We start from the raw sequence: 18,601 nt of genomic DNA, 5'->3' as shown, positions 1-18,601 counted from the left end.
TTCAGAAGATACCACTCAGCTATATTAGTGCTTTTGTCAATCAAAATTCACTAGACCTTTGGCAAGCGGACTGGGACGCCTCCTCCACGGATAGAACCACCTATTCTTTCCTGCCTTCCATCAAGGATTGCATGAAAATGCATTATCTCCAGCCTGTCTATAGTCTAACCCAGTTCTTTACTGGGCACGGGAATCTCCCGAGTTACCTCCACAGATTTAAAAAACGTGACCATGAACATTGTGAGTGCGATGGGCGCTCACACGGAGATGTCATCCACTTTCTAACCGACTGTACCAAATTTGACTTCGAACGGCGTGAACTCATTATACACTGCCTCACCAACGGCCAGAGCTGGCCACCAACGACTCTGGACTTCCTTTGTGCGTCGAAGGACACTTTTCAAAAACTAAAAAACTTAATTGAAAATATTACAGTTGTCTATAAAGCCGCCATCAGCGGTCCAGTGTATTAAACTCAACAAAAAATCATCCAGCCAAACTGGCATTGCTTCAATGTAACTATCGTAAATATTTAATTTTTAAATTTTATTATATGGGTGGTACTACTAAGCCGCCAACAGCGGTCATGTGTGTATGCTCAATAAAGATTCGTCCAGCCAACTAGCATTGCTTCAATGTATATATTGTAAATATTTATTTGTCTCTTCATAATACAAGTGGTACTACTGAGCCGACAAGCAGCGGTCATGTGTGTTAAACTCAATAAGGAATCGCCAGCCAACTGGCATCCCTTCAATGTATATATTGTAAATATTTAATTGTTTCTTTTATTATACAAGTGGTATTAATAAGCCACCAACAGCGGCCAAAGCTCAACAAGGAATCGTACAGCCAAACTGGCATTGCTTCAATGTTTATATTGTAAATATTTAATTGTTTCTTATTTATAGGAGTGGTATTACTAAGCCGCCAATGGCGGTCAGTGTGTTAAGCTCAACAAGGAATCGTCCAGCCAAACAGGCATAGCCTTACTGTATATATTGTAAATATTTAAATTGTTCTTTAAATTATGAGATGTATCAACTAAGCCGCAAACTGCGGCCTGCAGTATAATATTCTACAAGGAATCAACCAGCCAAATTGGCATCTGCTTCAATGTATATATTATGTAAATTCTTTGCTTATCTTAATTAATGCGATGTAAGATGTGAAAGAGATCCCATTCCCTACCTCTTCCTTCACACTGTTACTATTGTGAATTTTGCGAATGTGGTACACAAAGAAACTGGAATAATTTTTTTTTTTACAACAGGATCTTTTATTCGCGTATATAGATACAGGAAGGATTGTGGGATACCAGCTATAATATATCTATCCCCGACACAGGTATATATTAGTACGGAACCCGACAAAAAAATAATGACATAAGCTTCAGGTCTCGTGACGACTATTCCGATACATAAATAACTATATTACGAAGGGTGATTACAAATATATGTAGACCTTACTTCTAAACTTATAATTAATTATAACTAATGCAGAATGATAGAAGAATTTAAGAGAATAAAAAAAAAAGAAATGGGTACCCAACTATTTCGGCGCTAATGCGATGAGGTGCATATAACGGTACATATAACGGTGTATATGACAGATCTCTTCTTAATGACGAAAAAACAGTCAATATATTCACTAAACATAAAGTCCTCCTTGTCTTCACTCATGCGGTCTCGAAGACGCATACAGGAGCTCTCCTTTTCTCGTCTTTCCTCCTCCAGCTCTTGCTCAAAAGTGACTCCTTTGTCTTAGTTCTACCCCTGAGGGCTGCGTACAGTCCATTGTCCATAATGGGGTCGCCTATTGTTGAGCCGTTAAGCACCGGTCGGGGAAGGATATAGTTTTAACTATATAGTTTATAAGGATATATCCTATATGGTTTCTATGGATATAGTTTTTAAATTTATTAAAAATTTTCTTCTACGAACTAAATTATCATTAGCTAAAATATTATAAATACTAGATGTTATTTTTTCAAAAAAGACAGATGGATCACTATTTTCTAAAATAAGAGCACGATAAGTTTTAGCATAACCTCTAAAAGCTTTTTTCCTTAATATAAAAGACATATTTTAAACATTTACACATTTGTCTAAATGTTCATTCATTGCATCAAAAGCTTTTTTATAAAATTTAAAATCCTTAATATTATTATTATTATGTTGGGTTAAGTTAGCCACCTGTGTTAACCGAGTATATCTAAGTACTATGCCGGACCAAAGTCAAGGCATAGTAACCAAAACAGAAATTAAAGAAGTGTATCAGTGTGTGTGTCTGTATTCAGGAATTTTCTCACAATATGACATATATCACTCTACAGAAGGCCACTATATTGAATAGATGTGTTTCTATTCAATTCTAATGTGCCCAGGCTTTTGTGTAGTGTGTGTGGTATGACACCTCTAGAAAAGAGAACAACAGGTACAATAAGCACCCTATCCATCCTCCACAGATGCCTTATTTCCTGGGCGAGTTCTGTGTACTTGCTAATTTTTTCAGTGCATGCGTTTTGTATATTGTGAGTGTTTGGAATGGATATGTCTATAATGTATGTGATTTTATAGTGTTTGTCAATGAGTGTGATGTCTGGTCTGTTGTGGTAAATTGTTTTATCTGTGATTATGGCTCTGTCGTAGTACATTTTGTGCGTGTTGTTTTCCAATACTGTCTGTGGAATGTATTTGTAGTATGGTTCGTGGATGTCTACTAATTTGTTTTTCTTTGCAAGCTCTTGGTGTATTATATTTGCTACTTGGTTATGTCTGTGCCAAGAGCTTGCAACCAGAGGTGATGTGTTGTATAGTTTCTGGCATGATGTGACATTTTCTGCATGTGTCATTTGTGAGTGTTGCATCTTTGAGTATGTGTTTTCTGTAGTTTTTAGTATTTATGACCTGATCCTGTATGGCAATCATGAATCCCCGAGCTAACCAGCTGTTTGACGCAGTTTTGTCAACAAAATCATGGGCCAGATCATAAGGATGCCTGCCATGGAGTGCCTTTCGAGCCCACGATTGCTTAATAGTGTCTATGCTTTTTATATGTTGTGTTGTGTCCATATTATGTGAGTGTAAGTTTAATGGTGTGTTATTCGAGTCTGCTAGAGTTACTGCTTTATGTAATTGTGATATTTCTTGTTTTTCATAAAAAAACTCTCGCAGTAACTGTATTTGTTTGTAGTGAAGGTTAACTATGTCAATCAGGCCACGCCTGCCATCTTTACGTGGAAGGATTAATCTTTCTGTGGTGGATTTAGGATGATGATGTTCTTGTTTTCCTTTGGAGTTGCTCAAGATCAGTGTGAGTCCAATGTATAACTCCAAAAGAATATGTGAGTACTGGGATGACATATGTGTTTATTGCTTTAACTGTGTGTTTTGCATTTAATTGTGTTCTGAGAATAGCATTTAACCTACTTTGGTATTCTTTAATTAATCTTTGCTTTATTTGTGTATGTTCTGTTAGTTTGGCCTGTTGGAATCCTTGTAAATACTTGTAGAACTCGCCCTCTTCCATGGATTCGATAATGTCTCCATGTCTCTTCCATGTCTCCATAATGTTCAAGTGCAAAATCTTCTTTCTTCAGGATTCCTTTTTCTATGTGAAGTGTTTTGCATTTATCTAAACCAAATTCCATTTGTATGTCGTTGGTGTATGAATGTGTGATTTGTAGGAGTTGATGAAGTTGTTTTTGTGTGGATGCATAAAGTTTTATGTCATCCATGTACATGAGATGTGACAGTGTATACTGTGTTGTTTTTTCATGCCTGATATTGTAACCATATTGCGTGTTGTTTAACATGTTGGATAATGGATTCAAGGCTAAGCAGAACCAGAGAGGACTCAAGGAATCTCCTTGAACAATTCCTCGCCTAATAAAAATTTGGTTTGTTTGTATGGAAGTGTTACTAACCCTGAGATGTAGTGTTGTTCTCCAGTGCTGCATAGTGTTTTGAAAGAATGCAATGAGTGATGGATGTATTTTGTACATGTGTAGAATATGTAGCAGCCAACTGTGTGGAACACTTTTGAATGCTTTTCTGTAGTCTATATATGCCATGTGTATGTTTCTGTGTTGTCTGTGTGCTTGCCGTAGAATGACTGAATCTATGAGTAACTGTTCTTTGCATCCCCTGTGGTTTCTACGACAACCTTTTTGTTGTTCTGTTAGAATGTCGTGTTCTTCAACATGTTTGTATATTTTGTTTGCAATACAGGATGTCAATAATTTGTACAGTGTTGGAAGACATGTAATTGGTCTGTATTGTGTGGGGTCTGTGGTATTGTTGTTTTTAGGTTTCATGTAGGTGATGCCCTGAGTAAGAAAATTTGGCATGTCTTGTGGATTGATGATGATGTGTGTTAGGTGTTTAGCTAGTTCCTGGTGCAGTGATGTAAACTTTTTGTACCAGAAATTGTGAATGTTGTCTACACCAGGTGTCTTCTGTTAACAGTGTATTGGAAATCACGTATGCTTATTTCAACACAGGGCATAGTTGGTACGTTGTGTAAGTTTTTGTTCTCCTCCTCGATCCAGCCTGCTTCAGCATTGTGCGTGACAGCACTGGACCAAAGAGAAGACCAATATGTTGTGAGTTCTTCTTCTGTTGGTGTGCCACTGTGCTGTGTATCAGTGTTTGCTTTGTTATTAATTTGTCTGTAAAAGAGTTTTTCATTGTTTGTAAATAATTTATTTTGTTGTTTTCGTAGTGTACATGTTTTGTATCGTTTGAGTCTACGTGCTTTGGCAGCAAGTTTTTGTTTTAGTGTATCAATGTATTCTGTAATGCGTGTGTTGTGATGTTCATGTTTTGTGTGTGTTTTTATTTTCTTGAAAATGTTTTTGAGCTGTTTCCTTAATTTGGGTGTTATGTTGTTTTTAGTGTATTGTGTCAGCCTGCCTAATTGCTGTCTAATGTCATTTATTTGTGTTTCTATTCTTCTCTGCCAGGCAGGCTTGTGATAGAATTGTGTTTTCTGTGTATTTGTCTGTGATTGTACTTTCAGTCCATGGTGTGTCACTACTGTGACTGCCCCAGCATAAACTAATGTATGAATGTCTGCGAGTGTAGAAATTGAATGAATGTAGTGTGGTAGTAAGTGAGTGTTTACATAATTTAGTGTTTTTCCTACTTCCTTCGACATGTTGATTTTTGGTATTCGTGGTCTTTGTGTGGGATCTGTGCCTGTATATTTAGTGAGTGTTTCCTGAAATATAAGTGAGAGCATATTAACTAAATCCATGTCTATGTTATCAGTGATGGATGAGGAAGTGTCTGTAGTATCATTAGTGGTAATTGTTGTATGTGTGTTATTATCAATGCTTGTTGCTGGATTATCCTGACAGGTTACATGATCTTCATTAATGTTAGATGTTTCTGTCTGTTGATGTATTTGATCAGCAACCTGTTGTTTGATAAGTTCAAGTGTTGTTTGTGGAATAAGGTTGTTGTGTATAATTGTTCTGTTTTGATCAACAACCCTTTGTTCGGTGACAGTGAGGTGAGGATATTGTTGTGTGAATTTATGGTGTAGTTGTTGTCTGTATGCTGTCATGTTTGTTTCGAATTTTGTGATAATGTAATAATTACGGATGATAAACTCGTTCATTTCTACTGTCCATTTTATCCGTTGGCGTGGTTTTCCAGCCTTTGTGGTCTGTGGATGCATTGCCACAGAAACACCAAGGCTGGGTTGATTCCTCACATCTGTTGAGGGCATTGCAGTAGCCATGCTTGGGCCGGTGCTGCTTTCGCCACCGGTAACCAAGGGAGACTGTGGCCTATTTTTCGAACGTGAGCCTCTGCCTAACCCACGAACGCGGACCTTGTTAACCCGGGCGACGTCCGAGCCGGTATCACATTTAGATCTGGTTACTACCATGATATATATCTCCACAGAATGTGGGTGTGTGGTCACTCTTAGCTTCATTTCTCCCCATAGACCTTACTGGCATGGGTGTCCCTACCAGGAGCTTGTGCTCCAGCCTGCATTGCCCTATGGATCAGTAAAATTACTGGGCTCTCCCACCACGACCAGGTGGTGACCATGGGAGAGTTATTATTATTATTATTATTAGAGTAAAGTTTAAGAGAGCTGTCTGTCTTGCTGACAGACTTAGCCCTAGAGAAATGAAAGGAGCGAAGAATAAAAGTCGGAGAGTAAAGGGAAGGATAGAAGATGAAGTCAGAGGGGATCACACGAGTCGCCTAACCCGGCGATTTAAAAAAAAAAACAAAGTAGCAAAATTAGAATACAAAAGTCAAAAATTTACAATTGTGGCTATTTTGCCAAGAACGCGATAATCAAGGCAAACATTTAAACAATTTATGCTTAACATTTGAGAGTATTTACATTATTTACACAATATCAATTCTATTGTATTGATTCAGATGCTATTCCGAATGTCTGCCAGTCTCTTCTTGAGATGTTGGTGTCAGTCTACTGTTCATTGGGTTATCTTTTCGATGGTTTTCGCTTCTTCTTTTCTTTGGTGATGACAGCTTTCTGGTTGCTTTAATGAAATTGCAGAGTTGCCTATATAGAGTTCTGTTTTGAGTCAATTCACTCTCTTTTGGTGGCCAATTAGATCTAGCTAAAACACACTGTCCTTGGAATTTCTCTCGTTGGTGTTCATATTTGCTACATTCGTAGAGATAGTGGGAGACATCATCTATTTTGTCGGTATCAGTGTCGCACTTATCGTTGTTTTTATTGCCGAAGCGGAAAAGATGTGTTGAAATTTCCATGTCCTAGCAGACACTGTGTGACCTCATAGTTGGGTCTCAGATGTCTGTATGTTTGTTTATTGTTAGTTGTTGGTATGAATCTGTATAGGGTTCTTCCAGTTGTGGAGTGTTCCCACTCTTCCTGCCATTGTTGTTCAACTTTTGTCATTCGATCCTACTGATCTTAGAACTAAGCAGACAAACACGAACAGTAACAAAAACTTTATTAAAAAGGTGAGAACTGTCACCGACATCCTCGGCCAACACCCACGCAAAAACCCGCGAACTTTTCGCGCTTCCTTTTCACGTTGCCAGCCAACTCTCGTTGGCAAGTGTTGCCAGGCAGTGTTCGGGATCTCTGGCGCTGGCGGCCACAGCTACTCCCCCACCAGTGTCTGCGACACGAAACGAGCGGGAGAGGATACATGTCGGCCAGAGCGTGTGGCAGTTTGTCGCGTTGGGGTTGGATTGTCTGTGGTACGTTTAGATGGTAATGGAAAGGGAGTGTGGATATGTGCTTGTGTATGTGCTCCGTCTTTCTATCGCAATAACTTTGGAAATAATTACCTCGCAGACAAAAGTAATACATCGTTGGATAGCGCCTTTTGTAAGGATTTTGTGAGTGTAACAGCTTTTATTTTCCGGCTCGTAGTTTTTTACTTACGAGCATCCGAAACTTGCGATTTTGTTCAGGCCCCATCGATTAATTTTATCGACGGTGTTAGCCAGCATAGGGTAAAGATGCCTATTATGAGATAGGCGCCAAATTTGAGATACCGAGGTTTTGGCCAAACTATTAACGGCAACCATTTGGCGCTAGTGTCACCCGAAGCGTCCTGGCAACACCTCAAAACGTATGTCAGTGCGTGCCGGCCAGAGACACTGTTAGAACGTGGTAGTGCGAATTTTCATAGAAGTACGAAACAAATTTTTTGACATTAAATGTTTACGAGGTATTTAACAACGTTATTATTACGCTAAATTCTTTTAATTTACATTCATTGTATCAATTATACGGTCAATTCCACGATATTAGTGTGGTACTGTTGTTTTCTTTGTCAGCAAAAAAAGTAGGAAGCCATTTTGTAAAATTTGGATGTGTTCTCAATATGAGACACATGGGGGTTCCTAAAATGAGATATCTCATATTATGATACATGTGTATCCTAATATGAGATATCTCATTTCATATGTGAGGCGAAAGTATACGTATTAGTTTAAGTTATTTTTTATATATTTTAGATGGCTCCAATTAAAAGGAAAACCTGGGATCACCATGCCATGATACGAGCCGTGAATGCAGTGCGGAGCAACCAAATGGGTTACTTAAAGGCATCAAAACAATTTGGTGTTCCTAAGGGTACCCTAGAGCGCTACGTCAAGAATGATGCTCATGCTGAAGTACTTGTAAAGGTTCGTATGGGAAGACATCCAGTCTTGCCTGACCATTTAGAAGTAGAGCTGGAAAAATATTGCAAAGAAATGGATCAACGATTTTATGGCTTACGTCTGAAGGATATTAAGTACATGGCGTATCAATTGGCTATCAAAAATAATCTTAAACACCCCTTCAGCTTGTCTAAAGCGTCTGCTGGAAAAAAATGGCTACGTGGTTATATGAGAAGACATCCTGCTTTATCAGTTAGAACACCTGAAGCAGTTTCTGCTGCAAGAGTGAAAGGGTTCAATCCTGTTGCCGTCAATAATTTCTTTGACTTATATGAGCCAGAAATTGAAAAGATAAAATCCTCTCCACATAGAGTGTACAACGTTGATGAGACCGGAATAACAGTAGTACAACATAAACGGTCCAAAGTCATCAGCGTGAAAGGCAAGCAACAGGTTGCTGCGTTGACATCATTGGAAAGAGGCAAACTAATGACCGTAGTGACGTGCATGAACGCTTGTGGTAGCTATGTGCCACCATTGATAATTTTTCCAAGGAAAAATATGGGCCAAGAACTAATGGACGATGCACCTGCAGGTTCAATAGGCGATTGTCATCCCTCTGGTTGGATCCAAACACACCAATTCACAAAGTGGTTTCAACATTTTATAAATTTTGTAAAACCAAGTGAAGATGATCCAGTTATTTTGATTTTAGATGGCCACTACACACATACACGCAACATTGATGTAATAAATTTAGCTCGAGAAAATAATGTAGCTATTGTTTGCTTACCGCCACATTGCACGCACAAAATGCAGCCCATGGATGTGGCGTTTATGAAACCACTGAAAACTTATTACGCCCAAGAAATTGAAACATGGCTGCGAAATAACCCAGGACGCACAGTGACCAACAAATACGTAGTTAGATTATTTGGCATTGCTTATGAAAAAGCTGCAACTATGAGTAACTCCGTCAATGGTTTTCGGAAAACTGGATTGTTGCCTTGCAATCGCTATATTTTTACAGATGAAGATTTTTCAGTTTTTAATGATGAAGATCTACGTCGAGATGTACTGAATGACCAGACAGATAGACCTTTCCAGACTCACCACGTTTCACCTGATCATGGAGTGTCAAATGAGAATCAGGAGGATCAGAGAGCCGAACACTGTGTAACCCCTTCAATTGGAAATCCTCTTGATGAGAATCACGCATTGGCATCTAGTGCTGGCTTATATGAAAATCCAATGCCTTGCACATCGTCTCATGTCTCACCTTTTGCACTTAAGCCAATACCCAGGCTGTCTAGAAATGATTCTGCCAAGAAAACCAGGGCTGGATCAGCTGCCATAATTACTACTTCTCCATATAAAAACACACTTATAGAATGTTTAAATAAAAAGAAAGAAAAGGAAAATAAAAAGGATCAGAGGAAAAGCTCTAAGAATGCAAGCAAAGAACAACAGACAAAGAAGAATAATAAGAAAGTTGCGAAGAAAAAGAAAATTAAAGAGCCGGACGGTTCCAGTTCTGAAGATGATAACGTACCGGAGCTCGCAGATAGCAGTAGTGATGATGAATCATATGACGCTGAATGTCCATACTGCAGTGGGAGGTTCTCGGAAGACACGAGAGGAGAAAAATGGGCTAAGTGTCAAGGTTGTTTCAAGTGGACTCATGAGGAATGTGGAGAAGTAACGGAAAATCGTTTTTTGTGTTCTTTATGTTTAGATATGTAAAATTTGGAATCCTTTTGAAGAGATCTCTACGCTATCTATATTTATTGATTTTTGATATTGTTTCAAAAGTGCCATTATAAAAATCGCTGTAATTATATTTTTGTTCTTTGATTAATAATTAACAATAATTGATATCTCCTTTATTTTGAAGATTGATGTTAGTGTACATTTAATTAATAAGTGCAAATTAAAAGTGTGATTTTAATTGGGTATGTTTTGTTTTTCCATTTGTTATTTATACTATAAACCTGAAGGAACCTAATAAGAGATACTATCTCATATTAGCAACCCCTAATATCTCATAATAGGAGACCATTTACCTAAGACGCAATTTCGGACTTTTTTCATTTTATCTAACATAACTAAAAATGTATTATACTTAGGACTAAATAGCAATTATATTGCTAAATATATTAAATTCCCTATTCAAAATTGAAATTTGTGACGCTCCAAGTGTAATAGTTATTTTTTTATAGTCAAAAATAAAAATGGTATCTCATATTCGGCATCTTTACCCTATATAACCATCTACGTCGTGTATAAATTTCGTATCGCTGTTTTTCACCGTCATCGAGATATGAGCGTTCGGAATCTGTACTGTGAACAAAGAACTGATTCGAGCCACGTGGTGTTTAGCCGATCGGCGCGGCGTATCTGACCGGCGTGATCGGCCGAACCGGCGGGGCGTAGCCATACAGCGTGGTATTAGCCGATCGGCGTTTTTCGTGTTTTCGGCATTTCTATATTTTGCACTGGCTACTCTTTTGTTTTGGACTCTTGTTTCTTCCCACCTTGTGCGCTAATAAGCCTTCATCATGGAAAACTCAGTGCTTGTGCCAGAACCCCCTCAGTCCAGCAACCAGGCAACCTCTAGACCCGGTACTCCCGAAAGCATTGAAGGAGAAGAAGAATTCAGTTTAGTCGAAGATAGGCTCCTGCAAGAGTCTAGTTTAAATCTCCAGCGAATTATGAGTTTAATCCCAGCTACCAGTAAATCAAACCCTTCGGTTCACGAGCAAAAAGAAATAAGAGATAGGGTCACCAAAATGTTTTCTGCTATAAGTCAGATGTACGGCATTCTGGAGGAACTGAGATCTAAAACTGTTAACAATAATAAGGAAAATCAGCCGATTCAGGAGGGCTTGTCTCAAGCCTTTTCTTACGCAGCTGTTGCTAGGGCTAACCTTTCCCCTAGCAACACTACTAAATCCATTAATAAATCGATAAACAACAAAATTAAAAAAGAAGGGAGCGGGAGCAGCCATGCTCTTATTGTTTATCCAAAAGATATTGAAGGAACCAAGATAAACATGGGTGAAATAGAAAAGAAAATTACCTCAAATATTAAACCAAATAAACTTAAAATAAAAGTTACTGCCATAAGAAAGGTGAAAGGGGACGGCTTGTGCTTCAGAACTGGCAATAGGGCAGATGCCATAGCTCTAGAAAAAGCAATAGGGGAGCTTACAGACATGCAGTCTATGAGTAAGAACAAAGGTCTCTGAAGGCAGACGCCCAAGACTCATTTTATTAAACGTCCCCAACTCTGTAGAGGACGGGAGTATAGTCGAAACCATCTATGAACAAAATATATCGCTCAATTCAATAGAGAAGCAAGAATTCCTGTCAGCCGCAAGAGTTAGTACCTCGATTAGGAATGGCAATGTACGGGAGAATTGCCGGCATGTCATCCTTAACACGACACCGGACATAAGGAATGTGTTGATAAAACAAAAATTTATTTCAATTCAATGGGCCAACATAACTCTAGATGACTATGTCCATATAACGCGCTGTTACAAATGCTGTGGTTTTAACCACATAGCGCGTGACTGCGACTCTAAACAGTACTGTAGTCACTGTTCTAAAAGTCATAAATACAGTGAATGCAACAGAAAAGATCAACCTCCCTGCTGTATTAATTGCAAACTGTCAAACAGAGAGCTTACCCCAGAAGATCGTCAACCTACCAACCACAATGCCTTCCATTCTACATGCCAACACTCCATCAGAGCAAAGAAGCAAGCCATAGTCCAAACAAATTATGGATTCTAGGCCCTTCCAGAATATGAAACTGCTCCAGATTAATTTACAGCGCTCTAAAGCTGCTGCTACAGAAGCAATGCAAGTCACAAACCTACATCATGCAGACATAATAGCTGTACAGGAGCCGTACTGTTTTCAGAAGAAGATTGCCCTCTTTGGTAGCTTTCCAGTTTTTAATCATAATAATCCGACTGCAAACCCTCTTACTGGCATCATTCTGGTCAATAACAACCTTGATGTCCAGCTTATCCCACAACACACAAACAATTATTTCACCACCGTTCTGATTAAACATCACAGCACCCAGGTAATGATAATCTCTTTCTACTGCTCGCCTTATGACGACCTAACAGACCCGCTTGAAAAACTGCAGTCCACAATCCAGCAGCTTAATGGACTCCCAGTCCTGGTGGTGGGAGACTTCAACGCAAAATCCCAGGTCTGGTTTAGCCCCACTGAAGATCCGAGGGGCTACAAAGTGGTCGAGTTCATGAACAGTCTTAATATGCAATCACTGAATACCAGCCCTCTGCCCACTTACTCCTCTTCAACAGGAGAGAGTTGGGTCGACATCAGCATGGCAAACCCCCTCCTATACAGGCAAGGAGTCCAATGCAGCACTCTCGACGAGCACTCAGTAAGTGATCATAATTACATAGTGACTTGCATCAAGATGTCCGGGATAGAAAAGAAAAGGTGCATTAAACAAAATACCAACTGGATATACTATCAAGATATTATAAAGACCAACTGGAACATCAACTCTGTAGAACAAATCGACAATACCAAGGCCCTAGAAGAGGTCATCGAGCAGCTTCAGAACATCATTCTGCGTGCGTATCACACAGCGACCACTATAAAGGCAACGAAACAATCTGCACCCTGGTGGACAAAAGAGCTGTCCACCCAGAGAACCGACCTTAGGAAAGCCAGAAGAATATTCAGGAGGGAGACTAATTCAGACAGAAAAGAAACTCTCAGGCAGGAATACCTATCTAAACTCCGATGCTACAAAACTGAGATAAATAAAGCCCGTACAGACTCGTGGAGAAAGTTTTGTACCGATATGGGCGGTAAAAATCCCTGGTCTATCCCGTATTATGTCGCCAGGAAAAAAGTTAAAAATGCCAAAATACCCAATAATCTTCAGACGAATAACTTTAATGCCAGCTCCTCAATCGAAGACACAGTGGACAGCATCATCACGGACCTCTTTCCTGACGATGACCCTACAACAGATAACAACACTCATCTTTCCATCAGAAATAACGCCTCAAACTGTTGCACCAATGATGATGACCGACTCTTCACTTATCAAGAAATCGCCAACGAATTTTCTAATCTCAAGCTTCGAAAGGCCCCGGCCCAGATTTCATAACACCCCGTATGGCCAAGTTGGCCTATGAAGCCATCCCTTCAACTTTTACTGTTATATTCAACAAGTGCTTGCAGCTGGGTTATTTTCCCCACTGCTGGAAAACCGCCTCCATTAAGCTTCTCCCAAAAACCGGCAATCCTTCTAAGTCATCAGACTTTCGACCAATTTCCCTCCTTCCAGTCATTGGTAAGATACTGGATGGGCTGCTGACCAATAGGTTGCAGCACCACTGTGAGAAAAACAACTACATAAACAATAACCAATACGGATTTAGAAAAGGGAAGAGCGCTATCATCGCTCTGGACGACATGGTCAACTTTATTCGGAAGGCTAAAGAAAGAGGCGAGCATACGATGTTGGTTGCAATTGACTTTAAGGGCGCATTTGATCACGCCTGGTGGCCTGCAATTCTCGACGCCATTAAAAGCACCGGCTGCCCTAAAAACCTTTACGCTTTGTTAAACAGCTACCTAAGTGACAGGAAGATCAGTGTTAGCAGCAATAACCACACCTACCTCACTAAGAACATAAATAGGGGCTGCCCGCAGGGCTCTCGCTCCGGGCCTTTTCTGTGGAATATAATGCACAACAGTCTCCTGGATCTAAGCTCCTCTTTCCCTGCAGACTATCACTGCAGGCTTCAAGCCTACGCGGACGACACAGTCCTTGCACTTACTCATCGGAATCAAGAGGTGTTGCAAGCAAGGGCCAACAATATTTTAAAAGACATCTCGTCCTGGTGCCAGAACAGGAAACTTAAGATCAATCACGAAAAATGCTGCTGCATTGTCTTTCCCAGGACCACCCCTCTTCGTAAAGGCCCAACTATCAGGTTAGATGGGATCCGCATTAAAAATAAAGATACAATAAAATACCTTGGCGTACAACTGGATAATAGGCTAACTTGGAAGCCTCACATCTATTATACCTATGAGAAAGCCCTAACAGTGATGCATTCTCTGGCCAGCATTGCCCGTAACAGGTGGGGGTACGGGAGCAATGCGTGCAGGCTGCTCTACAAGACGGTTCTCGAACCTATTCTGACTTATGGGTCAGAAGTCTGGGGTACTGCCATAGCAAAAGTGCACATCCAGCGTAAACTCCAGTCGGCACAGAGACTAGCATTAATTGCCATTACTAAAGCCTATAAGACCGCCCCAACGGACGCTCTTCAGATTATCGCCAACATCCTTCCTATAGACATCGTAATCAGGGAAAAAGTCTGGGTTTTCCAGCAACTTAATTTGACAACCGGTAAAATCACCAACGACCGCTTTAATAGTGTACTAAATCATCTCGTGAATAACTCTACATTATCCATTTTCTCTGATCATCTTATCAAGTATAACCTAGATTATAGCCCGCAGCCTTACTTCTACCACCCCAGTATAACTATCGACGAACTGTTCACCTTTGAAAGTCCGGCAGCCACCACAGGCCTCTGTGTTTACACTGATGGGTCAAAGACCGATGTTGGTGTAGGCAGTTCTGTCGTGGTCTTGAAGCATGAAAGCATAGTCTATCAGGCCAGGTATAGGTTGGCAGAGCACTGTACTGTGAATCAGGCAGAATCGCTCGCCATCTGCAAAGCCTTACTTTGGATATCTAACAATATGGCGACCCATAACATCAAGAGCGCCACAATTCTCAGTGACAGTCGCGTGGCACTGCTACAATTGAAAAAACTTCAATATCAAGCTGAAGATCGTCCATGACAGTGTACGTATTATTCTTAACCTAAAAGACAAAATTCGCCTCAAGTTTGCCTGGGTGAGGGGGCACTCTGGAGTGCACGGAAACGAGAGGGCGGACCTCTTAGCCCGGACAGCACCAAACTGGCTACGAAACAACACTTTCGAGGTTACTCCGGTGGCTTGGTTTACTACGAACATTCGCCAGCACTCCCTCAGCATCTGGCAGGAAAGGTGGGATCGTAGCACTACAGGCAGGACCACACATGACTACATCCCAAACATTCTGCAGAGACGCTACAACAAGCACCTGGTCCCGTCCTTTCAAATCACTCAATTGCTCACAGGTCATGGAAATTTCCGCGGGTACCTTTATAGGTTCTTACAGAAAACGGACGGTAAGTGTCCCTGCTCCCCCACGGAAGTCGAAGACTCAAATCACATAATTTGGCACTGCCCGCTCTACAGCAGGCAGCGCAGGACTATTATCTCTGCAGTCCAAAATGAAAACGAACTTTGGCCATGCAACTACACAACTATGATCAGCAATAAAAATATCTTCAATGCACTAAAGACTTTTGCCATGGACATTGGCATATTAAACTGACTTTGTTTTGGACTCTTTCACGGCCAACTTCTGTCTTATTGTGTACTAATGTTCTGGCATAGCCCGTTCTGTGTGCCCTGTGTCTGCCGTGTCGCCATGTATCTGCTTTCTGCACGCGATTAATGTATTTGTCCAATGCCACCTGTAGTTGTTCACTATAGTTTTTGTTTACTACCATTTTGTCGCGATTACTCTCAGCCACCTCTCTGCAATGTCCTACATCATTGTACCTTTTGTTTTGATTACCTATTGTCATTTGTTTTACCTCGCGGTGTTCTATGTTATCTTCGCGTGTATATAGTTAACATTGTCGCGCCATTTCTGTTGTACTGTCCCCTGTATATATCGGTTAAGTATTGTATAACTTTTGTATTTTTACTCAATTTTGTACTTTGTTCTGTTTATTAAATGCGATGCTAGGCGCCCTTGGTCCCATGGACCTCCAGTCTCTAACTTCACACTATCCTATTCCACTTTATTCCACCTTCTCTTAACACTCCCTATTACTTTACCTCTTCTTTCCTTTTCCTCCTAACAGGGCTATACCTCTGAGTGCGGCCCTTCTCCCCCTTTTCCTCGTGTGTGTGGTACGTTTAGTTGGCGCTGGTCTTGGCATTGGAGACGTTGGGGGTAACTGGTCCGACTCACTCGCTGCGAGAATAAAAGCCGGTTTCAGTCGATCAATAGAAACTACAGTTTCTTACCCCTTTATGCATAGAGTGAATGTCTTGCTACCACGCGACACGACTTCGTAGGGTCCATCGTATGGAGGCTGCAAGGGCTTCCGTACAGCATCATTGCGAAGAAATACGTGGGAACATGACTGCAGTTCTTTGTGGATAAATGGGTTGCGGTAGGAGTGGTGCACCACAGGCACTGGTTTTAAGTTTGCCATCATCGTCCTGAGTTTTTCGACGAAAGAACATGGATTGACGTCCTGAGAACCTGGAACGAAAAACTCTCCAGGCAGTCGGAGGCTGGTGCCATAGAGCATCTCAGCCGCGGTAGTATTGGTGTCTTCACGGAGCGCAGTTCGCAATCCTAACAAGACTGTAGGTAGCACTTCCGTCCATCTTTCAGTAGAGTGACACTTGATGGCAGTTTTAAGTGAACGATGAAAGCGTTCAACAATGCCATTTGCAATTGGATGGTATGCTGTTGTCCTAACTCTTTGGGTACCAAGAAGCTGAGTGAGAGATTTAAATAAGCCAGATTCGAATTGCCGTCCTTGGTCAGATGTTATTTGGGCAGGCACTCCAAAGCGAGATATCCAGCCTGAGTACAGGGCTGAAGCTACTGTTTCAGCTGCTATATCTGGCAACGGGATTGCTTCAGGCCAATGAGAAAATCTATCGATGATTGTGAGGCAATATGTTGAGCCGTTGGAAGGTGGCAATGGACCAACAATGTCAATATGAATATTTAAAAATCTAGCGTCTGGAATAGGAAAGGTTCCCAAAGGGCTAGCGACATGTCTCTGGATCTTCGACCATTGACAAGAAATGCAGGTGCGAGACCATGTCTGGCAGTCTTTACTGATGGATGGCCAAACAAATTTTGCTTTTACCAATCTTGTTGAGCTCCTTACACCTGGATGGGACAGGTTATGGACAGTGTTGAAAGCAGTGCGACGATAACTAGGCGGAATGCATGGACGAATGCGACCTGTCGATACATCACAGTAAATATCGACATCACTATCAGAAAGTTTAAACTTCTTAAGTACAAGTGATGAGTCACGTGAAGTTAGGAGAGACTGGAGCTCAGGATCTTGCTGTTGGTCTTTTGAAATTTTGCTATAATCTATAGATGGGCTACTAATTGATTCGATATGGAAAAGAGCATCAGCTGGAATGTTATCGATCCCCTTTATGTGTCTGATGTCTGTTGAGAATTGTCCTATAAAATCAAGATGTCTCAACTGACGGGGTGTACACTTATCGTGTTGTTGCTGAAAGGCAAACGTTAATGGTTTATGGTCTGTGTAAATGGTGAACTGTCATGCTTCCAGCATAAACCGGAAATGTTTCACAGCCAAATACACATGACTTACATAGATAGAAGTGTGGGGAAGCTCCCGGTTTCACTCATAGGTACTACCGGGAGGGGGAAAGAGGATGAAATAAGAGGAGGATGAGAGGAGGAAGATAAGGAGATGAGATTGGGACAGGAGAAAGATGAGACCATGGGCGCCTGCATCGCATTTATTGAATAAAACAAATACAAAATAATAAAGTTTACAAATACAAAGATTAAAGTAACACAGAAAATATGTACAATTTGATGGCGCGACAAAGATATACAAAATACAAAAACGTATACAGACATGGCATGTTCGCGACAATAAGTAAGGCTGGATACAACAAATAAACATTAAAGGTGAGCTAAATAATGCGGCGAGTATAAACAGTAAGTATTAATTGGCAGACAACAAGTGCAAACAAAGACATTAGGTTAATAGAGCTACAACAAACCTAAGCGCGTGATGAGTAAGGTAACGCGAGAAGACACACTGCAGGACGGCGCTCAAACAAACAGTCGGTGGAGGACTACAGACGAGAAGGTGATCCAGTGGTGGAGAGTTCTAAACGCATGTGTAGAGCTGGACGCAGAAGATAGAAGAGCTTGCTGAGGTAAAGTCCGCTCAGGCAGAGCTCAAGAAGTTAACTGTTCGTGTTGTGAAGAACTGCCGTAAACTCCAGGTACTTTAGCCTTTTGTGAATGTCACTATCGCTGATTAAGACCTCGGGGGGGGCAAGGCCAATTAAACCCCGCAAGGAGCACATGGCCTATGAGTTCATCCCTGTGGTTATCGAAGAGATGACAGTCGTAGAGGTAGTGTTCACTGCTTTGTGGAGACCTGTCGTCACAGTGACAAGCGTCCGAGTTCCTGAGGTGAAATCGCTTTAGATATGCGTTAAAATTGCCATGGCCAGTCAGGAGCTGGGTCATGGCGTAGGAGGGAGTGAAATGCTTCCACCCCAACCTACGAGAGACACTCGGG

The 18,601-nt window shown here is 40.9% G+C and overlaps 1 protein-coding gene across 2 annotated transcripts; it reads left to right on the top strand.

Moving 5' to 3' along the window:
- The first annotated feature begins 7,480 nt into the window (after positions 1–7,480).
- Positions 7,481–10,085, top strand: LOC136971533 (uncharacterized). 2 transcript variants are annotated; one of them, XM_067265994.1, is made up of 2 exons: positions 7,481–7,696; positions 7,986–10,085. In XM_067265994.1, exon 2 carries the CDS (start codon positions 7,986–7,988, stop codon positions 9,873–9,875), a length of 1,890 nt encoding a protein of 629 aa, XP_067122095.1. In that variant the 5' UTR covers positions 7,481–7,696; the 3' UTR covers positions 9,876–10,085. The 2 variants fall into 2 exon arrangements, with proteins under 2 accessions (XP_067122095.1, XP_067122094.1); XM_067265993.1 differs by having other exon boundaries at positions 7,481–7,902; positions 7,941–10,085.
- The last annotated feature ends 8,516 nt before the right edge of the window (positions 10,086–18,601 follow it).

This window comes from Centruroides vittatus, unplaced genomic scaffold (genome assembly GCF_030686945.1).
Source record: "Centruroides vittatus isolate TY-2023 unplaced genomic scaffold, ASM3068694v2 contig_260, whole genome shotgun sequence".
Lineage (NCBI taxonomy): Eukaryota > Metazoa > Arthropoda > Arachnida > Scorpiones > Buthidae > Centruroides > Centruroides vittatus.
Note: the sequence above shows the minus strand (reverse complement) of the source record. Positions and strands in the feature narration are given on the sequence as shown.

What these genes read in the sequence shown, in the direction of transcription:
- LOC136971533 (XM_067265994.1), top strand. Translation starts at nt 7,986, where the DNA reads ATGGCTCCAATTAAAAGGAAAACCTGGGATCACCATGCCATGATACGA.